At 37.4% G+C, this 27298-nt stretch overlaps 1 protein-coding gene across 5 annotated transcripts in view; it reads right to left on the minus strand.

Moving 5' to 3' along the window:
- Positions 1-27298, minus strand: part of adcy2a (adenylate cyclase 2a) — a 133637-nt gene that overhangs the window by 79213 nt on the left and 27126 nt on the right. For all 5 annotated transcript variants that reach the window (XM_041793298.1, XM_041793299.1, XM_041793300.1 and 2 more), the window contains exon 4: positions 2132-2293. In XM_041793298.1, coding sequence (XP_041649232.1) covers positions 2132-2293 — 162 coding nt within the window. The remainder of the gene's footprint in view (positions 1-2131; positions 2294-27298) is intronic.

Consider the following 27298-nt stretch of genomic DNA (forward strand, 5'->3'; position numbering starts at 1 on the left):
TTTCTTTTTTTGTTTGTTTTGTTTGTTTCTGAGTTTTGTGAGTCTTCAAGCTCAGATGGAGAAATCAGAAAGCTCTGGCAATAAATTCAAATTAATCCTATTCAACAACCTTTTTTTCATATCATGCACTCCATTTTTCATAGTTGAAAGTTGAGCATCATGGCTTAAAACTAATATCACAGTATTCTTTATTTTTTAACATTGTGAAAAAAAAAAGCTGATGTGGAGGTATAATCTTTTTAACTTCCAGTTGTGGTATGCAATGCACTGTTAGGCTGAGACCACAGATTCATAGTTATGAAGAAGCAGGTCACATTTGTTACTGGGCCAATTTTTCTCTTACTGACATGGACAAGTGGCAGGGACTTTTCAACAAAAAATTTGTGCCAAGGCTAGTCTTACTTTGGGTCTAGTGTCTTTATGAGAGTCCTGGCTTTTGAACTACTCTTACTGGGGGCATGTTTCATGTCGATGTGTTGTATTACTGCCCCCGTAATCTTGGCATGATCTTGTGGCATATTTTACAGATTACCACGTTTTGTTTGTTGTCTTCCTTTTGAAATCCAAACCATTGCCAGATGGCAGATTTAGTTCTGTTCTTCTACAGAACCAAAACGTACATCTCTATATCAAACTTGTCTTCACACCACCAACTCACTTGGCTGTGTGTTTACACCTTCCACTCTCTCATGCTTCCCTCCCTCCTCTTCTGATACTAAAACATGCATGTGTTGAGAACAGGGTGAGCGTGCTGTCTGCTGTGAAAGAGGCATTTAGGAGACAGTGGGAAAAGTGAAATTGAAACTAAAATTTCCACGTAATTTATATTTGATGGTGACGACATAGTCATTTGCCAACATAGTTCCAACAAGGTGTTGGAAAATGTCCTATGAGATTTGTAAGCTGAACATCCATGATGTGAATCTCCTGTTCCACCACATCCGTGCTCTACTGCACTGAGATCTGGTTACTGTGGAGGCCATCTGAGTCAAGTGAACTCATTGTCATGTTCAAGAAACCAGTTTGAGATGATCTGAGCTTTGTAACATGGTGCATTATCCTACCAGAAGTAGCCATCAGAAGATGGGTACACTCTGGTCATAAAGGAATGGACATGGTCAGCAACAATATTCAGATAGGCTGTGGTGTTTAAACGATGCTCAATTTGTACTAAGGGGCCCAAAGTGTGCCGAGAGAATATCTCCAACATCTTTACACCACTACTACCAGCTTTAATCACTGACACAAGGCAGGATGGATCCATGCTTTCATGTTGTTTACCACAAATTCTGACCCTACCATCTGAATGTCACAGCTGAAATCAAGATTAATCAGACCAGGCAACATTTTTCCAATCTTCTATTGTCTAATTTTGATGAGCCCATGCAATGTGTAGCCTCAGTTTCCTGTTCTCAGCTGGAGGTAGTATTCTTCTGCTACTGTAGCCCATCTGCTTCAAGGTTCAACATGTAATGTGTTCACAGATGGTAACTGCATACCTTGGTTTTAATGAGTGTTTATTCAAGTTACTGTTGCTTTTCTATCATCTCAAACCAGTCTACCCATTCTCCTCTTACCTCAACAAGGCATTTTCGCCCACACAACTGTTGCTCACTGTTTATTTTCTCTTTTCGTACCATTCTCTGTAAACCCTAGAGATGGCTGTGTGTGAAAATCCCAGTAGATCAGCAGTTTCAGAAAAACTCAGACCAGCCCGTCTGGGACCAACAACCATGCCACATTCAAAGTCATTTAAATCCCCTTTCGTCTGATGCTCGGTCTGAACTTCAGCAAGTTGTCTTGACCACATCTACATGCCTTAATGAGTTGCTGCCATGTGACTGGCTAATTAGCTATTTGTGTTAACAAGCAATCTAACAAGTGTACCTAATAAAGTGGCTGGTGAGTGTATATAAAATCTTTAAAACAAGACAGCAAATAAGTGTAAAAAATAACATTTGTATTTTCAGTCAGGTTTTTTTTCTATATGGTGATATGTGTGAATTTACTTTATGATACCAATGAGATAATAAATAAATTTTGTAATTGTAAATGAGTTTAGGATCACAACATTATCTCTGTTGGGTTACATACTAAATATAGCATTTACAGTAGCATTAGATCAGCTTACCTGCCACACTACAGGCTCCATGTGATCAGCTGTGGTGGACAGGCACACGCTCAACACAATGGTGTGAGAGGCTGAGGTCAGGACGCTGGCGATGATGGCGTCCCGCATTGAGAACGGCAACATGGTATAAACCACAAACACAATGAAGAGGAAGAATGACACCTGCGGAGAGAAATAGAGACACTAATGACGCACCTGCAGGGGAAGGAGGTAAAGAGAGAGTGAAGAAGATTGAGAGTGAAGAAAGGCAAATACAGACAGAAATAATCAGTGTTGACAGTCCTGTGGGGAGAGAAAGAGCATGACCGAGTCTGAGCAGCCCCTACTGAGATGCTTAAGTGAAGTTCATTTCTGCACTGAAAAATAAACAATATGAAAATAAAAAATAAAGGAAGGGAAAATACACATTCCTCATAGTGCAACTGAGCATAAGTCTCTGTAATTTGTTTAAGAATAAAACCAACCTAACAATCTCAGCATCTACCACTTACATAAGCTACCTTGATTGCACCAAGCAGAAAAAGCTAACAATCAGCCCTCACACTTCAAGCCTGACACCTGTAATGTAGCAAGTAGAGCGCTTCCCTTTTTACCCAGGCTCCACACATTCATAAAACACACCCTACACACACACACAGCTCCTTCATGCACCATGTGCCGTTGGGTTAAAACAGCTCATCTGCTGTCCTGCATGGATAGAAAGAAGCCAGTGTTCTCACAGGCTGCAGCCAGGTGCCGGTTAACCTTTCTTGGGTTATTTGCAGTATCAGTGGGAAAGCAGGGTGAGGATGTAATGGGGGAGGGGGGAGAGATGGAAAGAGGAAAGGAGCTCAAAAGGGAGGGAGTAAGTGAAAATGAGACCCACAGTACTGCCTCTGTGTGAGCTTTGGTGACAAACATATTTCTCTACAGCTTCTTTCTACATAGCCAGCTACAGAAGTTCACACTATTGGTGACAACTATTAAAGGATGGTGTCTGACCACTGAGAAAATTATGTCGAGGGAAAGTTTTGTTCAAATGAGTATGATAAAACTTCACACTTAATATATAAATATAATATTCTTCAGGTCTGGGAGACAAAGTTAAATTTATTGAAGTGCAGTATTACAGCAAGCCATAATGGATGGTAAGACTTTTAGCCTGAGTCATTAACAAACCTTTTAAAATTTCCAACCACTTCTAAAAAAGGACCATACATCTTTTTTACCCGACAAAGATAAAACCTGACAATGGCCAAAGTAGGCCCATTAGAAAATTGTCCATTGCTACAAAATGATTTTTAATGGAATTTAAAAAAGGTTTACTCCTGACTTTAAGAAGCTACATAAAGCCTGTATGATGAATCAGGGCACATTCATATCAGGAGCAGACTGTAACAATAAAGCACATGCTTTGGTGTCAACTTTGTGTACAAAAAGTTAACCCCTTATTGTGTGTAAATCCTCTAAAAAATACAACATTACCAAGCAGTCAATTAAATAGATATAACAATGATGACCAATCAAAGCGGACATATAGTGACCAACCAAAGAGCTTCATTTGCAGACAACAACAAAAAATACACATAAACAGTTTAAAAAATGCATACTGTTTTACTTATTTAATTTGAATTCTAAGAATCTTGCAAAGGTTTAAGAAACACTAGAAAAATGAATCTATTTACAATCCTTTTTCCTGGTGCGCCTCTACTCAGCCTTGTTCAACAACCTAATTAGGCATTAGCCTCCTCCTGATCGCAGATCCATTTCACTCAAGGGATTAAAAGGGCAAAATCAGTGCCCTACAACCAGTGAAAAACAGATGATTAATGAGTAATGAGCTGATTAAGATTAGGGATGGGCAATGATGTTGAAATATTCAAACAGTTACTTATTTATCAAAAGGATTAAGCTGTTGTAATAACTAAATTTCCCCCAATGAGGGATCAATAAAGGTTTATCTTATCATAAGGTTTCATCTGATTTCACCTCAATTTATTCATTTTTCCATTATTTTTTCCAGTGCCTGGTTGTAATGTTGTACTTTTTTAAATGGAGGGAAAAGCACATTTGAAAGCTGTTTGTTGACCACCTTTAGATAACAAAAAAGCAGCAATGCAAGGTACAACTGTAGTGTTACTACAGTTGTGCAACTTTGGTTCTCTTAACTGAGCCTAACATTTTTATGTAAATGATTCACTAAAAGACAGATTTTATTTTGCTTTGTCAAGGGAAACAGTTTTAGGGATGGGACCGATCCGATCCAATATCGGTATTGGGTCCGATATGGACGTAATTAATAGATCGGATATCTGACTGATGGCGCCGATCCAAATCCAACCTACAGTTTGCGGTAGACCATGAACGCACCGTAGTCTAACACGAGACAGTCTGTGTGTAACTGAGCTAGTATTAGTTAGTATGTTCTTAGCGGTATAATTACCTGGTCGATTAAACGTTAATCTATATTTAGAATAGTCAAAACTAGTCTGACGATGAGAGAACACAAAGAAGAGTGAGTTTGACGTTAGCATGATAATACAGTGTAGCTAGTGCTAGCATCGCTAGCGCCTTCGTTCCTCTTTGCAGATTAGTATCATGCTTTGATATTTGGCCTCTTTTCACTTCGGGTGAGTAGTCATACGTAAGCTTAACCCTTGACAGCCCACATACCACTTTATTTCCATTTACTCCTTTGTAAAACTGTCATATCGCGGTCTTCCTACGCTAACTGCTTAGCCGTTGGCCGTTAGCCACCAATGACCTTCTGATTGTTTACATCCTGTGAAGGGTCAGAGAGGAAGGCTGCGGCCTAACTGAAGCTACAGGTTTACAGGCGCAAGGTTTATTAAAGAGCATTACAGATAGGGATTTCAAGCTCGTGTTCATAAAAAATGATAGGTAATTAGTTTAACCAACTAGTAAATAAATATTCAGTAGTAGTTCAAATAAATTTGTTTGGAATACATTTAAAATCAATTCTTTTTTTTTTTTTTTTGCTTTGTAATAAGATGAGCTGGGTGGTTTACTACAGCCTCATGTAACCTCACACATTATACCAACAACATTAATAATTGTTAAAAAATATAGATATATACATATTTATTGGAATCAGATCGGAACTGAAAAAAAGTGGATCAGTGCACTCCTAAATAGTTTCTGAGTTAAAATTAGCATTAAGCATTTACAAATCCATCAGTCAGTTGATGGCCTTTTCCCATAGCTCCCATTAGCTGTTGGATCGGTGGGTCCCAACCTTTTTTTCACCAGACCCCCCTACTTACCAACCCCTGCCCCATTAATGACATGGAAAAAGTTAAAAATCAACCTTAGTTTGAATTGTTTCATTGATCAAACTCTAAGAAAATACAGATGAGGACAACATTATTAGCCCTCCATAAAAATTTCATTATTTTCAAGTATTTCCAAAGTGCCGTTAAATGGAGCAAGGATTTTTTAAACACAGATTTTCCAAAAGTTATATGTTTATTTTCGATGCTAACATTATTTTACTTTGGACACAGAAACAAATTTGTTTCACAAATAACAAAAATGACCAGGGTCTAAATTATTAGCCCCCTCTAGAACTGACCTGTTGAACACAATTAAAAAGTGTTCGATTACATTTAAAAGGGATGCACTTCAAAGAAAAACTTTTTAAAGGAGAAACTTCAAGTAAGAATACATACATAATCCCTATCAGTATCATTAACCATTTTATTGTCAAAATAAATTAATGTATGATCTGTTATGTCTTGGTTCAGTTACATGAATCCATGTTTCATTCATGATGTTTTTTGATGCATCACACTGAGACTGACTGTCATTCACAAGCTTGTAAAGTATGATTTTTATTTATTTATTTATTTTAATCAATGACAGTACCCCTTCAATGTATTGACAACCTGACATATCACTCTGACCCTCATTCCCAGCAGGACTTCCACTGGAGGACAGCTGTAGTCCTTTGATATTTACAGCACAGTGGGGATGAAGACAGAAGCAGAACAAAAATAATCTCTCACCTCCTCACAGTCCTGTTTTTATTTTTAATCATCAGACAAAGGGCTATAAAAGTACAGTGTGTAGACTACTGATGACTGTAGATTTAAAATGACTACTCCTATGCCATATACAAATTTTCAGTCAAGTACTTACATAACCTTTAGTCTTGTCACAGCTGCCACCATGACAGAGCCACTGTGACAGACAGGATATGTTTATTGTTGTTGTGAAATGTCAAGACTGCTACATGGAAACGTAAACTGTTACTGGAAGCTGCTGTACTATTGTTGTCTATCATTTATGTTTTGTGCTGCTCACTTGTGATGGACCACCGTTATTATCTGCCATCCACCACATATTCTCATGCCCAAGCTCACCCTGTAACTCCACAATGAGAGAAAGGTACAAAAGTGGCCTTCCTACTTAATGCAGTAAGCTGCTCACAAAGCATTCTGGGAATGCCTGCAGCATTAACCAGCAAGACCTCTTTTAACAGCTTTTCTCCCTCATTATGCAGAAGTTGTCGAATGAGACATAAACGCTGGTTTATTGTTTAGGAAATACCCCTTATCAAGTGTAGTTTTTTTTAATTGAATAGAGCATAAATTTAAAAATGAGAAGCGCAGGTGCAGATGGCCCCATGTATGCAAGCAGCCTGGGTACAAGTCTCCTTCCTGGCATGTCCCTGCCCAAATCTCTTAGCCTTGTTTCTAAGTCTATCCACTGTCCTCCTCTCTAAATTAAGGCATAAATATATCTTTATACAAGAGAGAAGTAAGCAACTATGGGTGGAGCTGAGCACAGTGTCTGCACTTGCCTTTTTCTGTTTAGATTTTAAGAGAGCCCCCTGGTGGTGACATTTTCCAAAACATAAACAACAAAAAACTAAGCTTACATTTCTTTACCCCTAAGTCCAATGTAGTTTGCTTGAAATAGAGAATACTGTGCCAGCTAGGGCTGAATGATAAATTGTTTTACAACTGCAATGGCAATGTACACATGCACAATAGTGACATCACAGGATGTGCAATGCTAGTCATGTTACTTGAAGCATGGCAGACTTTCACTTCTGTGTTGTTGTAAACAGAAACCATGAGTTTTCTCATCTCTGTGACTTATCTGCATAAAAATCATCCCTGATCTACACTCATGCAGAGTCTGTGTGTCTCCTGCATGTACATTCGGGTAACATGGGTTGCTGCTGCCATCACAGATACACTTGCATGAAGCTCCAGACAGACACTATTCACTAGGCCAGTCTTACGTGAGTATATTCCTGCTAACAGTGGCACCTCATCCTGGTGCTTGTTTTATGATCCATTAAAAGTAAAGTGAGCACTGAAGTGAGTGAAAATCACAACAGCTTGACACCGTGAGCCTTCAATTTAATCACATGAAACATTCATTTGGCTGGCAAGGTCAGCACAATCAAAACTTTAAACATCAGCAGAAAAGGGATGATGACATTTTTTTGTGCAGTTCATGAAGACACTAGTCCCTCCATCCACCTGTTGTCTGTATTCCTACTTGTTTATTCATTGATAAGTGTACATAAGTATACATACACTTCATTATTACTTTATCATTTCATTCACTATCTGGTTTATTGTAATTTTTATTAGAGAAAAACAATTACTACCCAGAGAAGAACTATCATGATGCCATTTTTTCCCAGTATTTTTCAGCCCCAGTGCCGACTATTTAGTAGCTGCATCACATATTGTTTCCTGAACTTATCAGAGCACAATTCAAATACACAAACTGATCACTGGGTTGTGAAAAAACATAGTATAAATGGCATACTGGGCTCTGACTGACCCGAAGAAGTTGTATATTTGACTCTGGTGTCCTCTTTGTGACATTGTTTCAGAAATAAATAAAACAGAGCTGATTTATTAAATAAAAAAACAGTCAAGTGTGCAGTTATCATAGAGCTTAATGATCCATGCCATGTACTTCCTCTTGTAAAGCTTCTTTTTACTGTTAAAATGCTGAAAAAAGTTTTTCTGAAGGTCCCTGTGCAGGACTAATGATGTTTTTCTTAATGTGCCTCAGCAGCTACAAATAAAAGCTTTTTTTTATCAGAGTGCATCATTTCTTCAAAAAAGGCAATCCAATCAAGTCAATTGAAAGCAAACACTCCAGTAATACCAGACTGAATGTCAAAGTCTTCAAAGTGCCACACATCACATCAAACAGAAATTACCGCCATCTGTGAGTGACAATGAAACTTTAGTGTTGTGATGGCTGCTGCTTTTATTTTCTGCAGTTTGAACAGAGAACAAGAAAAAAATCTAAAAGCTTATTAAGCACAAAAGCCTTCAAAGCTGCTCTGAAGAAAGTGCTTATAAGGAATTTTGAACTGTTATTTTTTCAAAACAAAACTGGCAAGCTGCATCCAAAGGTGAATGATTTCTTTTATGTTAGAAGACCATGTGAGAACCATCTCGAAGGGTTATGAAGAATTTCCTGAAAAATACTGGCATACAGTGTATGTTATGCTTGGGATATTATTAGCATCAGCATAACACATACAATCATGCACGGCTCATTATGTTTATGTACATCACATACATCCTGCCTCTTTAACAGACCACACAAGCATGTCACCTGTATCAAGTCTCTATGGAAGTCAAGGTAAAAACAGTCTCAGCAAGATGTAAATTATGAGTCCATATAGAGAATGACAGGTGGTCAACAAACTCAATCTAACATATAGTAGAGTATACTGCAGCCAGGAGCACCGGCCTTAGACTGAATGTCACAGAAGAAGGGAAATTTGATGGGTTTGTGCTCTAAAATGCATGAGTAAAACTGGCTTTTTAAAAGAAAGGCTCACTCAGTTTAGAGCTAAGTTAGTACTTAGTTATTTAGGTGATCTCGATGAAAACTCTCTACACATATGAAAACTCACAGAAAGTTTAAAAATAATGACTAAATATTAGGGCTGAAAAATTCAGGAAAATCATCTTACTGTGATTTTTTTCCATCAATAGTGTGACCTTGATTTAATATTTTTTTCATTTCCTCATCTTATGTATTTCCCATCAAACAAGCAATAAACCATCCAATGGTATAACAAACACAATATTTGGTAGATTAAACTAAGGCTAAAGAATTAGGAACAATATGGTATTGTGATTATTTTGACTCGTTGCATATACTAGGTTATATGAATTGACTCAAAGCATTTTGGTGAAGCATTGCTCGCTGTGCTTGTGGATGCACACTGACAAGTGCTTGTTTAATGTGGCTTTTACCCACCTGGCGATAATACTGTAAAACCCAGTAAAATTTGGAGATTTTGCATCCAAGGGGGCAATTCAATTCACTTAGAGCAGCACCATTACAAAAAGCAGGAGCAAAACAAGACTCCGTAGACAGACAGTACAGTTTAGGTACAAGTCTATCAAAATTCACAATTAAGAATATAATAAATATGTCAAAAATTAAAGCAAAAAAAATTGAATGGCAAGGAGTATACATGCAAGAGTTAATTAGTCCCTACCCAAATTATCAAGGTGTGTTAGTTAAACTTCAAAACTTGACATACTAACATGTTTCCTTGCATTTCAAAAGTTAAGCTGGACTTTATAATTTCAGCTCACTTAAATGTACTGAGAATCTTTGTGAAGTATTTATGTGAATGTGTTTAAATGGAATTAGCTAACGGTGGTGTGTACCTCACATAGCACTCTCTGCCATCAGTGTGGTTATGTGTAAATGTGTTTCAAAAGGTCAGGAAAGTAATAAGTACAGCCTCTTTATCATTATCACTGATGAAAAAGCATCCAGTAACAAAATGTTTCCCTTAATACAAAGTAAAAAAATTTTCCATCTAAATCTATTACATTTTTTTCTTTGGCATACAAGAGCTTCAATGCTGTTCCCACACTTTCTGTGTCATGACAACATCATATCCAACAAAATGTGCAGCACAGCCAAACCTGTGCAACAACTGTCCCTGTTTTCATAAGTGGAGATTATCTGTATAAATCTACAGACTGGCATTTCAATTTTCACTTTGACTTAAGCTGTTTACATGGCTGCATAAAACCAAAAGCCCCAAATAATAATAATCCCCTCAGCTTGGCAGAAAGTATTATTTTGAGTATCTTGTATGATCAGTGTTTGTTTGCAGCTCTGGAATTGCAAAACACTTGAGCCAACAAAAATGGAAACGTACTTGCACCTCTTGCCAGTTTACAACCTGCACAAATATCAAACAATAGTGAACTTTAAATCTAACTACAGCCGTATCTACCGGTCAAGAGTAGGATTTATGCAGCTTTACTGTGAAGAACTAAATGACGGTATAGAGGAACAGGGTTGAACAACATAAGCCCCTTAGTGAACTGTGGCTTGAAAGCAGAAGTGAAAAATAAAGTTTCATTAATTTGCACTCCTCCAGTCTTGTGTGAGGATCTCTGGTGACTTGCAGTGGCATTACCGCAACTCAGGAACTGTTTCTAATCTCTGCCTGACCAAGCTTTAATTGGGCAGGGTCTTATTTTATTCTAACAATGTCACGGCCCAGTAATGCTGCCAGGAGGAGGAAGAATACAAATGCAAACACAAAGGCAGAGCTGGAAAGGTTTCAGGCTTTATCTGAGGAGAGGTTGCAGGAAAAGAAATGTAGGGAGAAAAGTCAGCAATTCAATTGCCCTTTTCCACCATTAACAATGGAAAAAAGGCAGGGTCATGTATTTATAGTGAGAAGCAAATGGCACAACTAAAGCAGCTGTAGAGAGGTGTGTCAGGTCACTGATAGAGGTGAAAAAACTAAACAAGGGTGACAATAGAAAAAAGGCCTGAAGGCAGCGAGACAAGAAGCTAACACAACAGTGGCTATAGTTCTGCTGATTCTGGGTCAGATTGGGCTTAGAGTGCCAGTGGTGGTGTTGTAGTATAGAATTTATATAAAGGAACTTGCCATTTTTTCAGTGAGCTTCTTGTTGTTTACCTCTGTAAGCCCCTACAGAGCCAGAAATGCTTTAAAAACAATGATACTCCTAATTGATAATCATAGGTGCACACAATAATACTGAAGCAATGCCAAAAACACTGCTACTGTAAGACAGATGGCCTGGAAATAAAATAATCTTGTAAATAGAATCAGCAATTGTCAAATAACTGTAACAAAGATGTTTTTACAATAAGGACTTTTAAATCACCCAAGGAGTCATGCATCATGCTAAAATTAACAGTAATTCCTTTATATAAACCACAAAGTAAAGCACATTGTCAGCATGAAAATAAGGATTACTCATGGTATGATAAGTAAATATGACTATTAAAGCAATATGATACCATACAATAGGATACAACACAATGAAGTATGAAACAATATGAGATACAACACAAAACAATACTATGTAACTCGACATGACACAACACAATGCAATGCAACGGGATTCTATGTAAACAATAACTGAGCCACAGGCAAGACTTGAACCCAGGCTACCAGTAAACATGGAGCATGCCTTGAACCACTAGGCCAGGGGTCAGCAACTAAGTTTGGCCTCAGACAAATTTTTTTCTGACCAACTCAATGGGGGGCCAAAATTACATCTTCATCGGGGAAAACCTGTCTTTCCTACTAAAAAAATACCTTTTCTCTCATCTAAACTAATATAACTTGTACAAAAACGTAATTAAATAAAGTTATTTATTTAAAATCAATGAATTTGTGACAGGCTGTTATTATTTATTTATTTGAGAGCAATTTTTCTTTTTTCTCCTTTTTCTCAGAGCACACGTGCCAATTAAGTTCCTACCTCATGCCAGTGAAGTCAAGCAGATGCTGCTTTATTTTATTTTATCAGATTCTGTCATGACTTTTGAATAAATGTTCTGAAATCTGTGTGGAATTTTCATTTTTATGATAGCATATATATATAGACACATATATATATGTATATAGATATATATACATATATATGTATATATATATATATATACACACACATATATATATATATATACACACACATATATATATATATATATATATACACACACATATATATATATGTTATATATATGTATATATACACATATATATGTGTGTGTATATATATATATATATACACACATATATATATATATATACACACACACACATATATATGTGTTATACATATATATATACACATATATATATATATACACACACACACATTATATATATATATATATATAAATATCAGTTTTTTAATCAATGTCATCTGGTGGGCCAGGTATTATTGGCGGCGGGTCAATTTTGGCCCACGGGCTGCCAGTTGCCTACCACTGCACTAGGCCATCTGTGCCCCATAAAACTATTTCCTAATAAAAGGAATTCACAAGACTCTTGGCATGATAATGGAATCTACCTTTATTAGCTTAGAAAGTTAATTATTGGTATTAGCAGATAAGAAAATGTCTGCCACTATCTACGACTGTCAATCAGTTGTAAGAATCTGCCTTATCAGCTGTACTGAAAGGCATATGATAGAGTACGATGGTGGAGTTTAAGGCAGGACCAACAGACTTACGTCCTTCTCTTTGTTCATCCTCATTCCTCAAACTTCAAAGAGTGGTCTCAGGACTGAAGCTTGTTTCTTTATTCAACCTTAAACTTTACAGTGTGCTTTGTAGATTGAAATTTTAAATATCAATAACAGAATCAGCCAACAATTATGTTGTATTTATCTGCATATTATCTATCGTCAAAAACGCAATACTGTGCATCCCTATTTGATCATTCAAAAAGTGCAAGAGAATCACATATAAATAGATCACAATATTGTAATACCTGAGGAAAATAACATACTTCTAAAAAGGTGAGGTCACTATGTTTTGGTGTCTTCACCTCTTACGGGATATACAAAGAAATTCTGACAGATTTAATATTTCTAAGACCTATCTATCTATCTATCTATCTATCTATCTATCTATCTATCTATCTATGTTTTATGCTGATAGCAACACAAAAATAGGACAGAAATAAAAGAAAATACAAGTAGTATTTTTATACTGTAGTATGCAAATTAGGATTTCTTGGAGTATTGTTAGATAAGATTATGAGGACCAAAAATAACCTGATATCATAAAGTAGCTGAATTAAAGGTCTTTTTTTTTTTTGCTAAAGTAGTTGTATTACAATAGAGAATACCTCTTTTCAAGTTTCGCACAGCAGGTAAAAATTAAAAACTGAATAGCCTACAATCTGTTTGGGAAATTTTCAGCGGAGCAATTTTCAGCTGTCAATATTGTGAATATTTCTTAAATAGCTGAAGAGTAACTCTGTATTTCAAAGCTACAATAAAGTCTGTATGTGAAAGTGAGCTGAAGATATTAGCCTTTGAAGTAGACAGAGTTTAAGAGGATTTGAAAAGTTTTCAGATTTGAAACAATGTTAAATTTTATCTAGAAAAAGTGCAATTTTTGAAAAAGTATAGACAGCAGAACATTTTTTTAAAGATAGCTGAAAAATCAGGAAAAAGCAGAAGAATTTCATGGTGAAACAGTGAAAATTACAGGATTTGCCAAAGCTATGACCAGTTGAAGAAAGTGCAAATTTGCAGAAAATTCCCATTCATTTGGATGGGAACATTCTTACAGGAAAAGTCAAATATTTTAAAAATGGTAAAAGTAAGAAATGTGAAATGTCGCAGCCATCTTGTCCGGAGCTGAACAGAATGATAGTTGAACAGTGTCTGTACGACAAAGTGGGAAAGAGGAGATGTGTGGCAAAAACCTTAGAGAACAAGAAAAAGAAGAAAAACTAAAAAAAATAATTTGCAGAAAAAGCAGGTGAATGATGAGGGTTGAATTGCAGTGGAAAACACTGAAAATGTTAATGATCATCATACGATGAAACAGGTGGAATACAATGAAAAAGTAGACACAACTGAAGTAGAAGCAGCAGAAGCAGAAATAGTTGTGGAAGAATATAAGGAGCAGAAGTAGCACAAAAAGAAGCAGAAATAATGCTAGAAGTAGATACAGAGCTGAAGTAGCAGAGGAAGAAGCAGAAACAGTGAGCTACAAGAAGAAACAGTAGCAGTAGAAGCAGAAACCGAAGTCGAAGAAGAAACTGTAGCAGAAACAGTTGCAGAACAAGATGCACAGTTGAAAAAGAAGAATAAGCAGACACCCTATCTTATTATGCTTCATTCACACATATTGACATTATCCCCGTCTGTGAGTCAAGTAAATCTGTTTGGACCAAGAAGATTTTAAAATATCACCATTTGGCACCAGCTATTAAGTAACTGTGTCACTCACATCAGGATAATGGTGTTTGATGATTTCACTCATTCTATACAGTCATTTTTAATGTTTGTTACAGCTGCCGCCAGGCCAAAACCAGATGAAGCAGGCTAGAATAAGCCAGAAATTCTTTAATGCCTGTAATAGCTTTTAATGCCTATGTTCACAGTTAAATGTTGATGAAAGTTAAAATACAGGAGGACATTTAAAAAAACTAATTGCCCTTGTTAATTAGAAGATAAGCAAAGAAATAAGTTTTGTCCCAGAGAGGTGGAAAATTTCTAAATGAAACTGTAAGTCTTTTTCTTAAATCCACTACATCAGAAGAGGCAATATAAAACAAAAATTCACTTCTCCATCCAAGAGGTAGTCTCACTCATTGCTGTCACATGTCATCCAGCACAGCCACATAATTTGATTACAGTTCAGAGAGCATTATTTCCCCCTAAACGCTCTGAAATTCAATGCTGCTGCTAAATGTTGAAACTGTACCGAGGATAATGGAGAGGCTGCAGGGGAGAGACACCAGCTGTGATCTTGGTCATAATGATACTTGATGTAGTAATAAAACAGCAAGGAGCATGCTTTAGCAGGGTTAAGGAAAGCACACAAGGACCCTCCTCTCAGACAATTAAATGGAAGAGGCTTTTTTTTGTTGTCCATCACGGTACAGTAAACCCTATTCCTCCCCATGAATCAATGCCCTGATAATGACACTAAAGAGGGTTCATAAAGCAAATTATAGTGATGGAGTGTCAGATTACATCAGGCTTTTAGTCTGCAGTCTGTGCAGGGATTAGTTTACAGGCTAGATTTACAATGTGATGTGTGTGTCTGTTCCAATGTGTGTTTCTGCTATTTAAGAAAAACATACTTTTTCCCTTCTAGCTGTAATCACAGTCAAATAATGACTGTTGATTTATAATGAAGATGCAGGATTAAATTAGGCTGATAAGAAGCATTCGGCTGAAAGTCTTTGACTATAATTACTTTAATTTGTCTGGCCATGGAGTGTATAAAAAGATGGACGATACACAGCCCAAAAAAAATGAAGCCAAACATTTAGAGCTCCCTCTACTGACTCGCTTCCTCAGAAACTCGTTAAACTCGTTAACTGATGGGGCATGTTTTCAAGTTCACACTCAAACTACAAGTCAAATACATTTTTCACAATTATGGTTTCTATCTTTTAATTATTTGATAATTCTTTTTGTGTTGATTCATTTTCAGTGTTTATTTTTCAAGGTTTTAGTTTTAATTGTAAAGTTGTAAAATGCCATGATTGATTGACAACACAAAGAATACTGTCATTAACCTTTTCATAACTGTGTCTGCTTTACACTGACACTAGATTCTGTTCTGCCTTGGACTGTACTGACCTGAGGGACCACTGATGTCTTTTTATGAATTAAATGTATGGTTTTGTAAGCAAAAGGGGATGCCAAACCCACTGGGGCAGAGTCTACTCTGACTCCAAATGTCAGCACCAGACACAAGGACTATTTTGTTTTCACTTTTCACAATTGGAGTCAGAGTAGATGAAATTTTTTTTTTCTGGCAGCCAGTGGTGTGGCTGGTTTGACCTTTACACCTTACTATGAGCCTCCTTCATCCTTCACCCCTCCCACTCTGCTTTACTTTAAGGTTTCTGTGAGAGAAAGCAGTAGACCATTGCAGATAAACCCTTAAGAAGACATGATTGTGCAATCAATCCTAAGTCAGGAATGTACTTCTCAAAGATGACTTGGTTGTTATATGTCTTTTAAGTTGTGTAAAGTTTTTTCTTCTGTCTGGAAGATCTGTTGGTTCCCTTTAAGCTGTACTTTTGCCAAGACACTGCATTAATACGCCCATGGACCCATTGGCGCAGGTCAGGCAGGGCTCTCTCTCTTTCCCTATGGTGGCAGGACTAACAATAACAGAGGGAGAGATGCATGCAGGAAAGAAACTTTATGAAGGCATGAGGGAGTTTCACTCTCCCCTCTTTTGAGGAAGTCTTATCCCCAGATACACTTGCCGAATACTTAAAAATACAAGTATTTGGCCACCTGACCATTACACCAACAGGGGCTGTAATGGCAATGTATTCAAATACAGGTACTTTAATATGGAGTTGGGCCCCCTTTTGCAGCAATAACAGCCTCCACATTTCCTTTCCAGTTCCTCCAAAAAGTATTTGATGGAGTTGAGGTTAGGGCTCTGTGTAGTCCAGTCAAGTTCTTCCACTTCAAACTCATCAAACCATCTTTTTATAGACCTTGCCTTGTGCACTGGGGCACAGCCCTGTTGGAATGGAAAAGGCCCTTCCCCAAACTGCTGCCCCAAAGTTGGAAGCAGCATTGACCAAAATGTCTTGATATGCTGAAGCATTATGATTACCCTTCACTCAAGCTAAGGATCCTAGCCAAACCCGACAAGCAGCCCAGTACTATTATCCCTCTTTCACCAAACTTCACATTTGGCCAAATACAGTCAAGCAAGTAATGATCTCATGGCATCGCCAAACCCAGACTTGCCCATCTGGTTGCCAAACAGAGAAGAGCGATTTGCCACTTCACAGAACACATTTACATCCGACATTTGACACTGGACTTGGTGGTCAGGTTTGCACGCAGCTGCTCAGCAATGGAAACACATTCTATGAAGCACCTGCCACACGGTTTTTGTGCTTACGTTAATGCTAAAGTGTTGTTGACATTTATACCCCATGCACCTTAGCAGTCATTAACCTGCTCTGTGATTTTACGTGGTATTCTGCGTCGAAGTTCAGTTGCTGTTGTTCCTAAACGCCTCCACTTCCTAACAATATCACTTGCAGTTGACTGGGGAATATCCAACAGAGATGAAACCGTCTTAATGCAAAGGTAGCATCTATCACAGTACCACACTTTAAGTCACTGAGCTCTTCAAAACAACCCATTTTGTATCACAAATGTTTGCAAGTGGAGACTGCATGGTTAGGTGATTGATTCTGGACACCTGTGGCAACAGGCCTGATTGAGACACCTAAATTCAGCACTACCAGGTGTGGCCAAATACTTTTATCAATTATATGTTAATTGACTTTTTCTCATAAAATGCTCAGACATTTACACATTATACCTTTGATATCCAAAAAAAGACCAGGGTGGTTGGCAACAAAGACATAAGACCATGGCTTGAAGGCTTCTTTGTATTCAATTCTCAGTGCAGTTTAACTTCTCCCAATTTTTCTCTCACTAGTTCTTACTCTATTTTTGCCAACCATCTTCCTTTTCACTCCTCCACCCCAGAAAGCCTCTTTCACCCTGGCGTCCTCTTTCCCCTATCTTTTCTGTCCTAAAGCCTATTAAGGCCCGGCTGTAACCTCAAAAAGGATTGGGTGAGTGCATTTGTGCATGTGTGTGACTGAGGACACAGAAAGAAAAAAAGGAGCAGGAGATGATGAGGAGGGGTCAAGACATCCCTTACAGAGGGGTGGAGGCTGGAGCACACAGATAAGCCAATCTCTACACCTTCAGCAAACAACACAGAGGGCTTTGTGGGGAGGGAATAAGCATCCAATTGATTTCAGATTTTAAAATAGAAAGTGTACTTTACACAAAGTAACTCCGGTGTTAACAACATAGCCGAGGGAGTACTGAAGCCTCAGTGGTGTTTTATTCATCTGTAAGTGTACTTTTCTGACAGCGCAGATAGTAATGTAAACATCACATGTTCTCTTACTGTCCCGTTGTGAGGATGTCAAACATTGGAGCTTCAGTTATTTTCATTGTGTAGGATGTTTACAGCAGCAGTAATAGACTACTGTAAACACCATGGATCACTTCAGACATCATCAAACAACAGAAGACAGGTAATGAAAGGGAGATGGTTTTGACTGCATGCCGTAGGTCTTTGGATGCACAAATTATGAAAAAAATCCAATCTTATTTGCACACATAAAGTAAACTTTGAAAGTCAATGAAAAAAATTTAAACCAGAATTCTGGTCATGTAAGACTTAATATTAAACAATGAAGTTCATCTAACTCTGCTCTGTCTCCCATACCATTCATGAGTACAATAATTTTCCCTTGCCTTTAAGGTATATTTTTTCTTGTTATTGTTTTTTGAATCAGTGTAAGGCATTCATAATTGCCTAAAATGAGTATTTGTCAGCACGCCTTTAATTGCAGCCAAAGTCTAAAAAGCATGTTGACTTAGTGACATCTCCCCCCACAGTTCCTTAAGCTGAGGTCAGACTGCACGTTTTCAGCATGACAATTGTTCAATCTGAGAGTCAGTGCCTGTCAGCCTTGAAAATCTCTTTTCATCGCATGTAGTCCTTCACAGTGAACGACAATACAATCAAAGTCACGTCTTAGACACCTCACTACCTCCTGATTGAAAGTGTAGCATGTTTGATTTTGTCCTGCCCGCTACCATTTTTCCGGGATGTCAGTGATATTTGCCAGCAGTCACTGCTGTACACAAACCAAGAAGAGTGATGAAGTTGGGGCTGTGAGATGAAACAATAAGAAAGAGGGAAAGCCTGTTGAGCTGATGACATCCTTGCCTCCATGATGTGTTGTAAAGCAGCTAGCACAACTAACTGAAAAAAGAGAAATGCTTGCATGAAATAACAGCAACCAGGTGAGTAGCCGCTGTTAGCATTAGAATCAAGCTAGCATATCATCTATCGTCACGTCAGCCTGCAATGAATTGACAGACAAGGCACAATAACACAGCGGTGCAGAGATCTGACTGCAGCTCTGAACAGAAAAGTTTTTTAATCTCTTGAGCTATGAGTGGGCATTCAACGGGTCTAGATTCACATTCAGATTTTGAAGAATGAGGTGAATCAATATGCTCACGCATAACTCTGGCTTCCATTGGCTGTGGATGATGGTTATTTCCCTGAAAAACAAAATTTGCATTAGACCAGACTTAAGACTTACGACAACATAAAACATGCTTGATATTAGCGAAATGTCAAGACCGAATAAAGACCGCCTTAAATCTGCTAAAATCGAGTCTTATGACCACCTTATACCTAACGACTGAGACAACGGGAGTGAGCTGCGACCTTAGCAAGACTCCCATGGTTTTATTCTGGCTTTCGACTTTTGTCGTTTTGAAAGGAAGAAAAGTCATTACGTGTACGGCCACCTTAACCCGACAAAGTGACCATAGAAACAGAGAAAAAATCTTCAAGTCTGATCTCGGCATAAAGAGATATTATGAAGTCAGACGATGGCAGTACTTCCATAACTTTCCATCAAACAAAGACCCAGGTTTTCTCACAAACAGCTACAAAGCGCCCACCTTTGTGACTTTGAAGCAGTTTATTAAAGCTTTATTTCTTACCTGAAGGGTGAGCATAAAAATGTTTATTTCTGCTGTTTAGATATAAAAATATAATGTAAAGAGCATCTACTATGAGAGAAATGTTCGGAAAGTTAATGCAGACATAAATCTTAATTTGTCCTTTATTCTCCATTGCCCTCTCTCCATTTTTCTTTGCTCTCTACACTTGGATTTCAGACCACTTTCCCTCCAATCAAAATACGCCCACATTGTTAATGTAAGATGGTTATTTAAAGCACATTACTGGTATCTTAGCAACTTAACCATAAGTCAAGAAGTTAACTTTTTTTAATTTTCAATTAATTGCATGTTCAATATAGACTTGTAAAGTGTTGGTATTTTCCTCCACTGACTAGCAACAACTTAATTTAATGAATGACAAGTGATAGAGAGCATCATCCCTAAAGAGCTTAAGGGTATATATGACAGGTGAGGCAACTGGAGAGTGTGAAACTCTCCCTCTAATCACGGCTTCATTCCCCCATAGCTCACGGTTGCCTCCTCGCTACAGCAGAGAGAGCATTTAATTACTATGAGTTTTACTTTGCCTCCCTCCACTTCTTTTCTGGAGCAGACATCCACTTAAAACTTTCACAGTCACACCAAGCTGACCACAGATCCAAAGTCTTGGTTCTATTTAATTGGCTGATAAGCAAGTGCAGCGAAATAAATTCTAATCCAAGGAGGGTAGTGTTTTCCGATTCTTCTCTAAAGATAATTTGTGCAGAAAATGTAGTTTGCTTTACCAAGGTTGTAAAGCACAATAATAACTGGAAGTATTTATTCAAAAATTATATTAGCAGATTGTTCCTCTCAATTAATTCCCTAACTGAATGGTCTTTAAATGATGATATTGTAAAAAAAAAAAAAAAAAAAAAAAGCAAATTATCATCAGGATGGTCATCTTTTGTTTTTTTCTGTCATAATCATTATCAAACTGATTTCTAGAATCTAAAGTAATGCCTTTGAAAGCGTGTTGTCTAGAAATCAGTCAAAAATCCAAAGTTAATTCTTCACATTTTCTGGAGCAAAAACATTTTTGGCATTTTTGCTTCAGAAACACAGAAAACCCCTTTCCAATGGTGGCAAATAACTCTTTGAAAAATTATCTTTTAAATGGTTTACGATTCACAGCACTGTACACAACTTGTTCTACTGTGAGGTAACATCAGAAGGTGATGGCTAATATCAATATAACTGTATACTTGGCAGAACTTTACAATGATACGAACAAATCATGATTCTGCGAGATTCTTTTTCAAAGACTTTAAATTATGTTGTCATACTTGTCTGTCTCAAGTATGTCTTGTAAGTATCTAATTATGACTCAAGTTTCTATTGAATCAAATTATTGCATCTCTATTTTCCCTTGCATACATATTAAATCAATGCAACCATATCGCTGTCCATAACTATCATCTCCTCAAAATATTCAAAGTCTGAAAGAGTTATTCCTGTCATTTTCAGGAAGTGCTGGCATGTACCAAAATGACATTTTCTGTCATTTTTAAAACGGAATTGATTTGGAGTAAATTATGTTTTTCATTTGTTGCTTAAGAGACCAGACAATACTGAGACTTTTAACCTCAGAAACGCTGAATCACATTTATATTTGGGTCATAAAAAGGGGACAAATAATAAAGGAAAGAATTAACAGAGGAAGCTTATCTGCCATTATGATCTATAAGGCAAGAGAGCTTTTAAATAAAGGAACTGAATAGAGGAAAAGAAAGTCATTTTGAAGTCCAATAGTACATTTTAACCTGAGCCCTTCCTTCTTCTAATTCTAGTAAGAATGGTGACTTGTGTGTCTAAATGAGTCCTAAAATCTGGCCAAAGGCTAACAGAATATTAACACTTTTTTAATTTAAGCTTTGGATAATGAAGAAGCACATATACAATATTTAAAGCTCTGTAATCACTGACTGCTTGAGGAGATGTGACTAACAGCTAGCTGACTGATTCCTTGGGCTGACTAATTCATTCCCCCCGTTGCAAAAAAAAACAACAAAAAAAGAAAATAAATACTGATTATTCTTAAGTAAGGTAGCATAATGTCAAGACTCTAGTGACTCTTTTCTCTTGTCTTTAATACGATAGCAATCCCCTTAAAAAACTGAGCGCACTGAAAACCAATAATAAAGCCTCCTGTGATGAGTATTTAATTAATTTGGCTAAGATGCAGCAGTCAGGGAGCCGTAATGGCACAATGGTCTGACATTTTTAGTGAGCAGAGGAAAGCAATGAATGGACTGGCATATGAATCAGTGCATTTTTAGCTACCTCTTTGTGATAGATGAGGCCACAACAGACATCCTTCTTGCCAATATCGTTTCAGCTTTCAGATGATGAAGACCTAATGTACTGTGCTGTTTTCAATGATCCATGCTGCACGATGCATATGGCACTAGCAAAAAAAGACGCTGCTGTTTGTTTGAAACACTTAGGACATATTTAACCATATGGAGCTTGATAAAAGCATAAATGAATTATGGATTGATTCACACAAGTTGATTTACAGCAGTTTCACACAACACATCTGCCTGGCTTCAACCATAGCAGCTGACTGCTTCTTCTACCACTGAGAGTCTGATATATGATCTGCTTGTTGCTTTCTAATCGAACAGCAACAATCCTCCATATGTCTGCATTCTTGCACTAATTATTGTGTTTTAATCTCTCTGGAGAAGGCTATCATACTCATTGACCCAAACTGTTCACCTTTTACATGGCAAATTGGAAAACAACAAAACTAAAGGTGCGGGAGCAGCTTGATGGCATATCAACTTTCATGGACATATTTTCAGATAATCTTTTTGCGTCTCAACTTACCACCACTTCTGTTCATCCCTCAGATCTATGTCATCAATTGACCTACAAAAGCTTAAAAAAGAAGGGAGACAACCAAGATATAATATTTTTCAATAAGTGTTGTCAGGCAATTAAAAAAATAATCCCATTAACTACAGGCTTTGTGATTAATTAATCACAATTAATCACATATAGGATAATATGACATGTAGATTAATGTAGACTAACCCTTACATGTAGTTACTGTATAATCCTGCTATTAATTGTGTGTATAAATGATTCCCCAGAAACATAGAGGAAATGTTGTAGAAGTGAAGTGAAGCTTAGCCTAAGTTCAGTGAGGAAGACTACTGTATATTCTCCATTCTGTTTGATCTTTGTCATCTAATCAGCCTCAGATGACATCATAAGCCAACACCACCACCACCACCACCACCACCACTATCCCCCCTTGGAGTCTGACTCCAAGGGGGGATAGATCTTGCTGCGCTCAGGGCAGACAACCTTTGATCAGGCTATGCCCTATCAGATTTCAAGCATTAAAGAGACTCTGGCAATAATTCCACATCTATTTAAAATAAACGTATCTTCGAAATAGGGCTGGGCAATAAATCCCAAATTAGATTAAATTGTAATATGGCCTGCTACAATTTTCAAAGCGCAGAAGGTGCAATATTTCTTTGACCTGAAATTTGTGTCGAAATACCAATTTGGAGCGCTTTTTTTGTAGCAGTGATGTTATACATTACATATCATGCAATTACTCTAGTGCCATATTTTTAGAATAGCATACAAAATCCTATTTTCTTCATTTCTGTATGTTGTTCTTATTAAATATGAGAATTATATACAAATTTTTATTACCTTTGGTACAACACTTCATATTAAATTTGCAAAATTAGTAAAAAATCATCACAATTAGATAATTTTCTAAAATTATTCTGCCATAGTTTAATCTAATATTGTGTTGGTTACAGTATAGAATGAATCATTGCTTGTTTTTGTTGAAAAATACATGATATGAGAAAATTAAGAAATATTCGCTCATTAAATTGCAATTGCAATATTGGGTAAAAAAATCGCAATTAGATTATTTTTCCAAATCGTTCAGCCCTACTTTGAAACAGTCACTAGTTTCTCCTGATTGAAGTGCAGACGGTGTGTTCTGACCTCCAATCATTACTGCGTTCTGGTCTACTGTTACTAATTTAGCACAAAAATTAGGGAAATTTGTGTTTGGTAGATTATTTCTTTGTTGTAACAATGCATTTTGGCAATAAATCTTTTACCATTGGAAAGCCTGTTTATTTCCATTTTAAATGGTACCACATTTGTAAGGAACATGCATTTGTGGGATGAGCAGCAGAGCTACGTACGTGGATTAAGCCCATGAAAAATTTGCCAAATCTTCTCCGTCAATGCCAAACAGCTTATTCTGCTGTTTCTTAAATTGACTAGAATTCATAAACTGCCAGACAATTTGCCAACACTGTCTTTTACTAAGTGTGGGAAACTCATGTCATTGTTAAATGTGGATAACTGGGCCTTTCGGGAGGGCTTCTTTTTAACCTTTTTATACCCAGTCATGGCCCTATTTTCTGTTACTAATTATCCTGTGGGTTTTGTAGAACTTTTCACAACTTTTCCAGTCTTTTTCTTGCTCGTGTCTCAACTTTTTTGTTTTTTTGTAACATGTTGCATGCATCAAATTCAGAACGTGTGTATATTTCAAAAAACAATAACAATAAAGTTTTAACATGAAAGATCTTGTGTTTATGCTTTATTAAGTTAAATATTGGTTGAAAAGGGTTGGCAAATCACTACTGTTTTGATTCACATATTGCATTTTACATTTTGGAGTTTGTAAGTGAGTGCTGTTCCACCCCCTTAGACTATAGATAAATGGTTTGAGTCTCTTATCTGGCAGAAAAAAAGACGGAAAAAAAAAGACATCTTCAATGACCAGACACTGCAGTGAAATGTCTATCAATTTCAAAAAGCTTGGAGGAAAGCCTTACTAAAACAAGATAATTGATATTTGAACAGTGGCTTGTACTGGTCTGTGATAGTTCTGAACACTTCAATATGTCCAGGACAGTATTGTGATTATTTTAAGAATACTTCCAACAGGATCTGATCTGTAGCTTTAAATAGCAAATCAAGCCAGGAGGTTTGACAGAGAGCTGCGATGCTGTACAGTAACTGTACTGTTTTTAGTTCAATAATGTCTTTTTCATCCCATTAACTTTTCACATGCCAAACTCAATTAAGCAGAGGCACAGAGGAAAAAAGAAAGAAAATAAGTGATGAGATGTCAGAAAGCACTCAAGCTTGTGTTTGATCAAAACTTTAAAGAAGCAGTATTTCTGAATTTAGGTCAGATACCACAAGAGATGAAACAAAAGCTTTAGGGAGATTTCTTTCCAGGCCAGTTGAATCCCCATCTCTTGTTCCACATGTATCCATGATCGTTACAACTGCTCTCAAACTACAGACAGGAAAAACTCTCCACTTCACACATCATAGGCTGAATCCGATTTCTTCCCTTAACCCTCAATCTTATCCTCAAGCTCAACCCTCAGTCTTAACTCGCCCCTCAAAACAAAATGTAAGGGCCATCTCGTGACTTAGAAATTGGACACCCCTTAATCGCGGTTATGATTTCAGACTGTAGAGGGCAGTGATGTGCCAAAACTGCGTAGTCTGTCGATTCAGAGGAAGAAGAAGAACAAGAACAAGAACGCATTAACATTCAACCAAATAACATGTATAAACACCACAACCATGGACATATTCAGCTGAAAGGCACCGTATAACACGGCCATTAGCAAATGCGAAACACCAGTTGTAACTAGGGTGGCCATTACCACAGCACCACAAAGGAGGACACTTTGCAGCACTTAGTGAAGCAAGAATATCGCAACAAATAGTGTATTCCCCACTACATTACAATTTTGTCCATGATACTGATAGTATCATGATACAGTGATTCCGAGATACTCTACTCATTGAAAGACAATTTGATCCAGGACCACCCCTGGCCAAAGGCCCTCAGCAGACTCTGATGTGAGGCTCCCCACTATCGCCAAAACACACTCACTTAACAATACTCAAAAGTATCTTAAAATAAGGGTTATATTACTACAATAATAAGAAGAAATATAAGGTCTTTGCAATTTAGCTCGAGTCAGTTGTATGTAAAAGACACAGATCGTGGTTCGCAAAAAATCATCATTGATTTTAATGATCTTAATCTTTGTTGCAATAATAAGGATATTTTTAATTCCCATCTGTCTAAAAACAGTGGTCACAATGGGTTAATTATTTTCATCATAACATTAATCCCACTGTATTAGCTATCTGTATTATTGGGGTCTTCTCCTCAAAATAAAAATAATATAAATCAGCTGATCTTGCCCCCTTACACCCCCTCACACACACCCCTGCACATGTCCCCTTCCCTCACACACAGCAGCTTAGCCGTTTTGCCTCTTTCTCTTCCTCTCTATGTTTCTGCTTCAGTGTTATCATCTTTTGTTAAATCACCTTAAAATATAGGTTGTCTTTACTTATTTTCACCTGCGATCTGGTTCTCAAAACAGCTGATCTTCGCGAGGAAGTTTGACAACATCAGTTCATTCCTGATCAGAACCAGCGTTGGAACTTCATGGAGTCTTATCATAAATTCACAAACTAAACAATGATAGAAGTTGACGTTTGACAAGAGAGGTTGCAGAATAACGGGTGAATTTACGGGACAGACATGATGAAAGCTTCTGTGCAGCTAGTGTCAGGACAGAGAGAGAGAAAGAGAGAGAGGGAGAGCGAGTGGACACTGCGTGCACTTTATTGATCACGGATGGTACTGATCTCCAAAAATATATAACTAATGTGTGACGGCCAGGTAAAGTTTCTGTTTGGTCAATGTTGTATATAGCCTACATTACCAGGATTATATTTAACATACAAACACCGGACTGATGTGCAGAGAAAGAGAGCAATGAACAATATGCTGTGTTACATTCTCCAAAAGGAGGACAAATAGGCGTTCGACTTGAGGCAGCACCGGACACGGACAAGGCATTAAAACTCTGGACTGTACGGCCTAAAGCCGGACACATGGCCACCCTAGTTGTAACTTGTAGACTTTTCCATGATGGCACGGTTACCAGCTTACGATTGTAAAAATATAAGCAAATTTTACACTAAAAAAAGGCAAATAATCCATAAAATCCCATTAAACTAAGATACTGGAGTGGTTTTCATAATTTTTAGATCTCTATTAACACAGAAATTTACATTTGTAGCTCCATTTCTTCCCTGCATTCTCTGCCATCTTTCTTTGAGTGATGACCCTCAGTACAAAGGGAGGTCCAGGAACATCTCAACATTGAGAGAGATAACGCCCTCAAACTCACCCCTCAAGCCAACTCTCAGGAGAATTGGAACAGCCCGCACACTTTGCAGGAATGCGCATTTGAGACTGAGGGTTAAGATTGAGGGTTAAGGGGAGAAATGTGATTTAGTCATAGACCATGTTGCTGTATACAGTACACTTCAACAATCCACAGAAGCCAACTCACACAGACCCAAGTGAAACACCCAAATCTCAGGCTCTACTGTGTTTCTGGAAAAAAAAGGAAAATCTTTTTTGGACTAAGACTTATTGTCAGTAGTGGACAAAGAAAACTTCTTCATTACTTGAGTCATAAGGGGTTTTTTGACTACAGGAATTAGGAATCTTTTGAGGAACCCTGTGCTTTTCTACTCCAGGAACCAAGGTCTAAAA

The sequence above is a fragment of the Cheilinus undulatus genome, linkage group 8, assembly GCF_018320785.1.
Source record: "Cheilinus undulatus linkage group 8, ASM1832078v1, whole genome shotgun sequence".
NCBI lineage: Eukaryota > Metazoa > Chordata > Actinopteri > Labriformes > Labridae > Cheilinus > Cheilinus undulatus.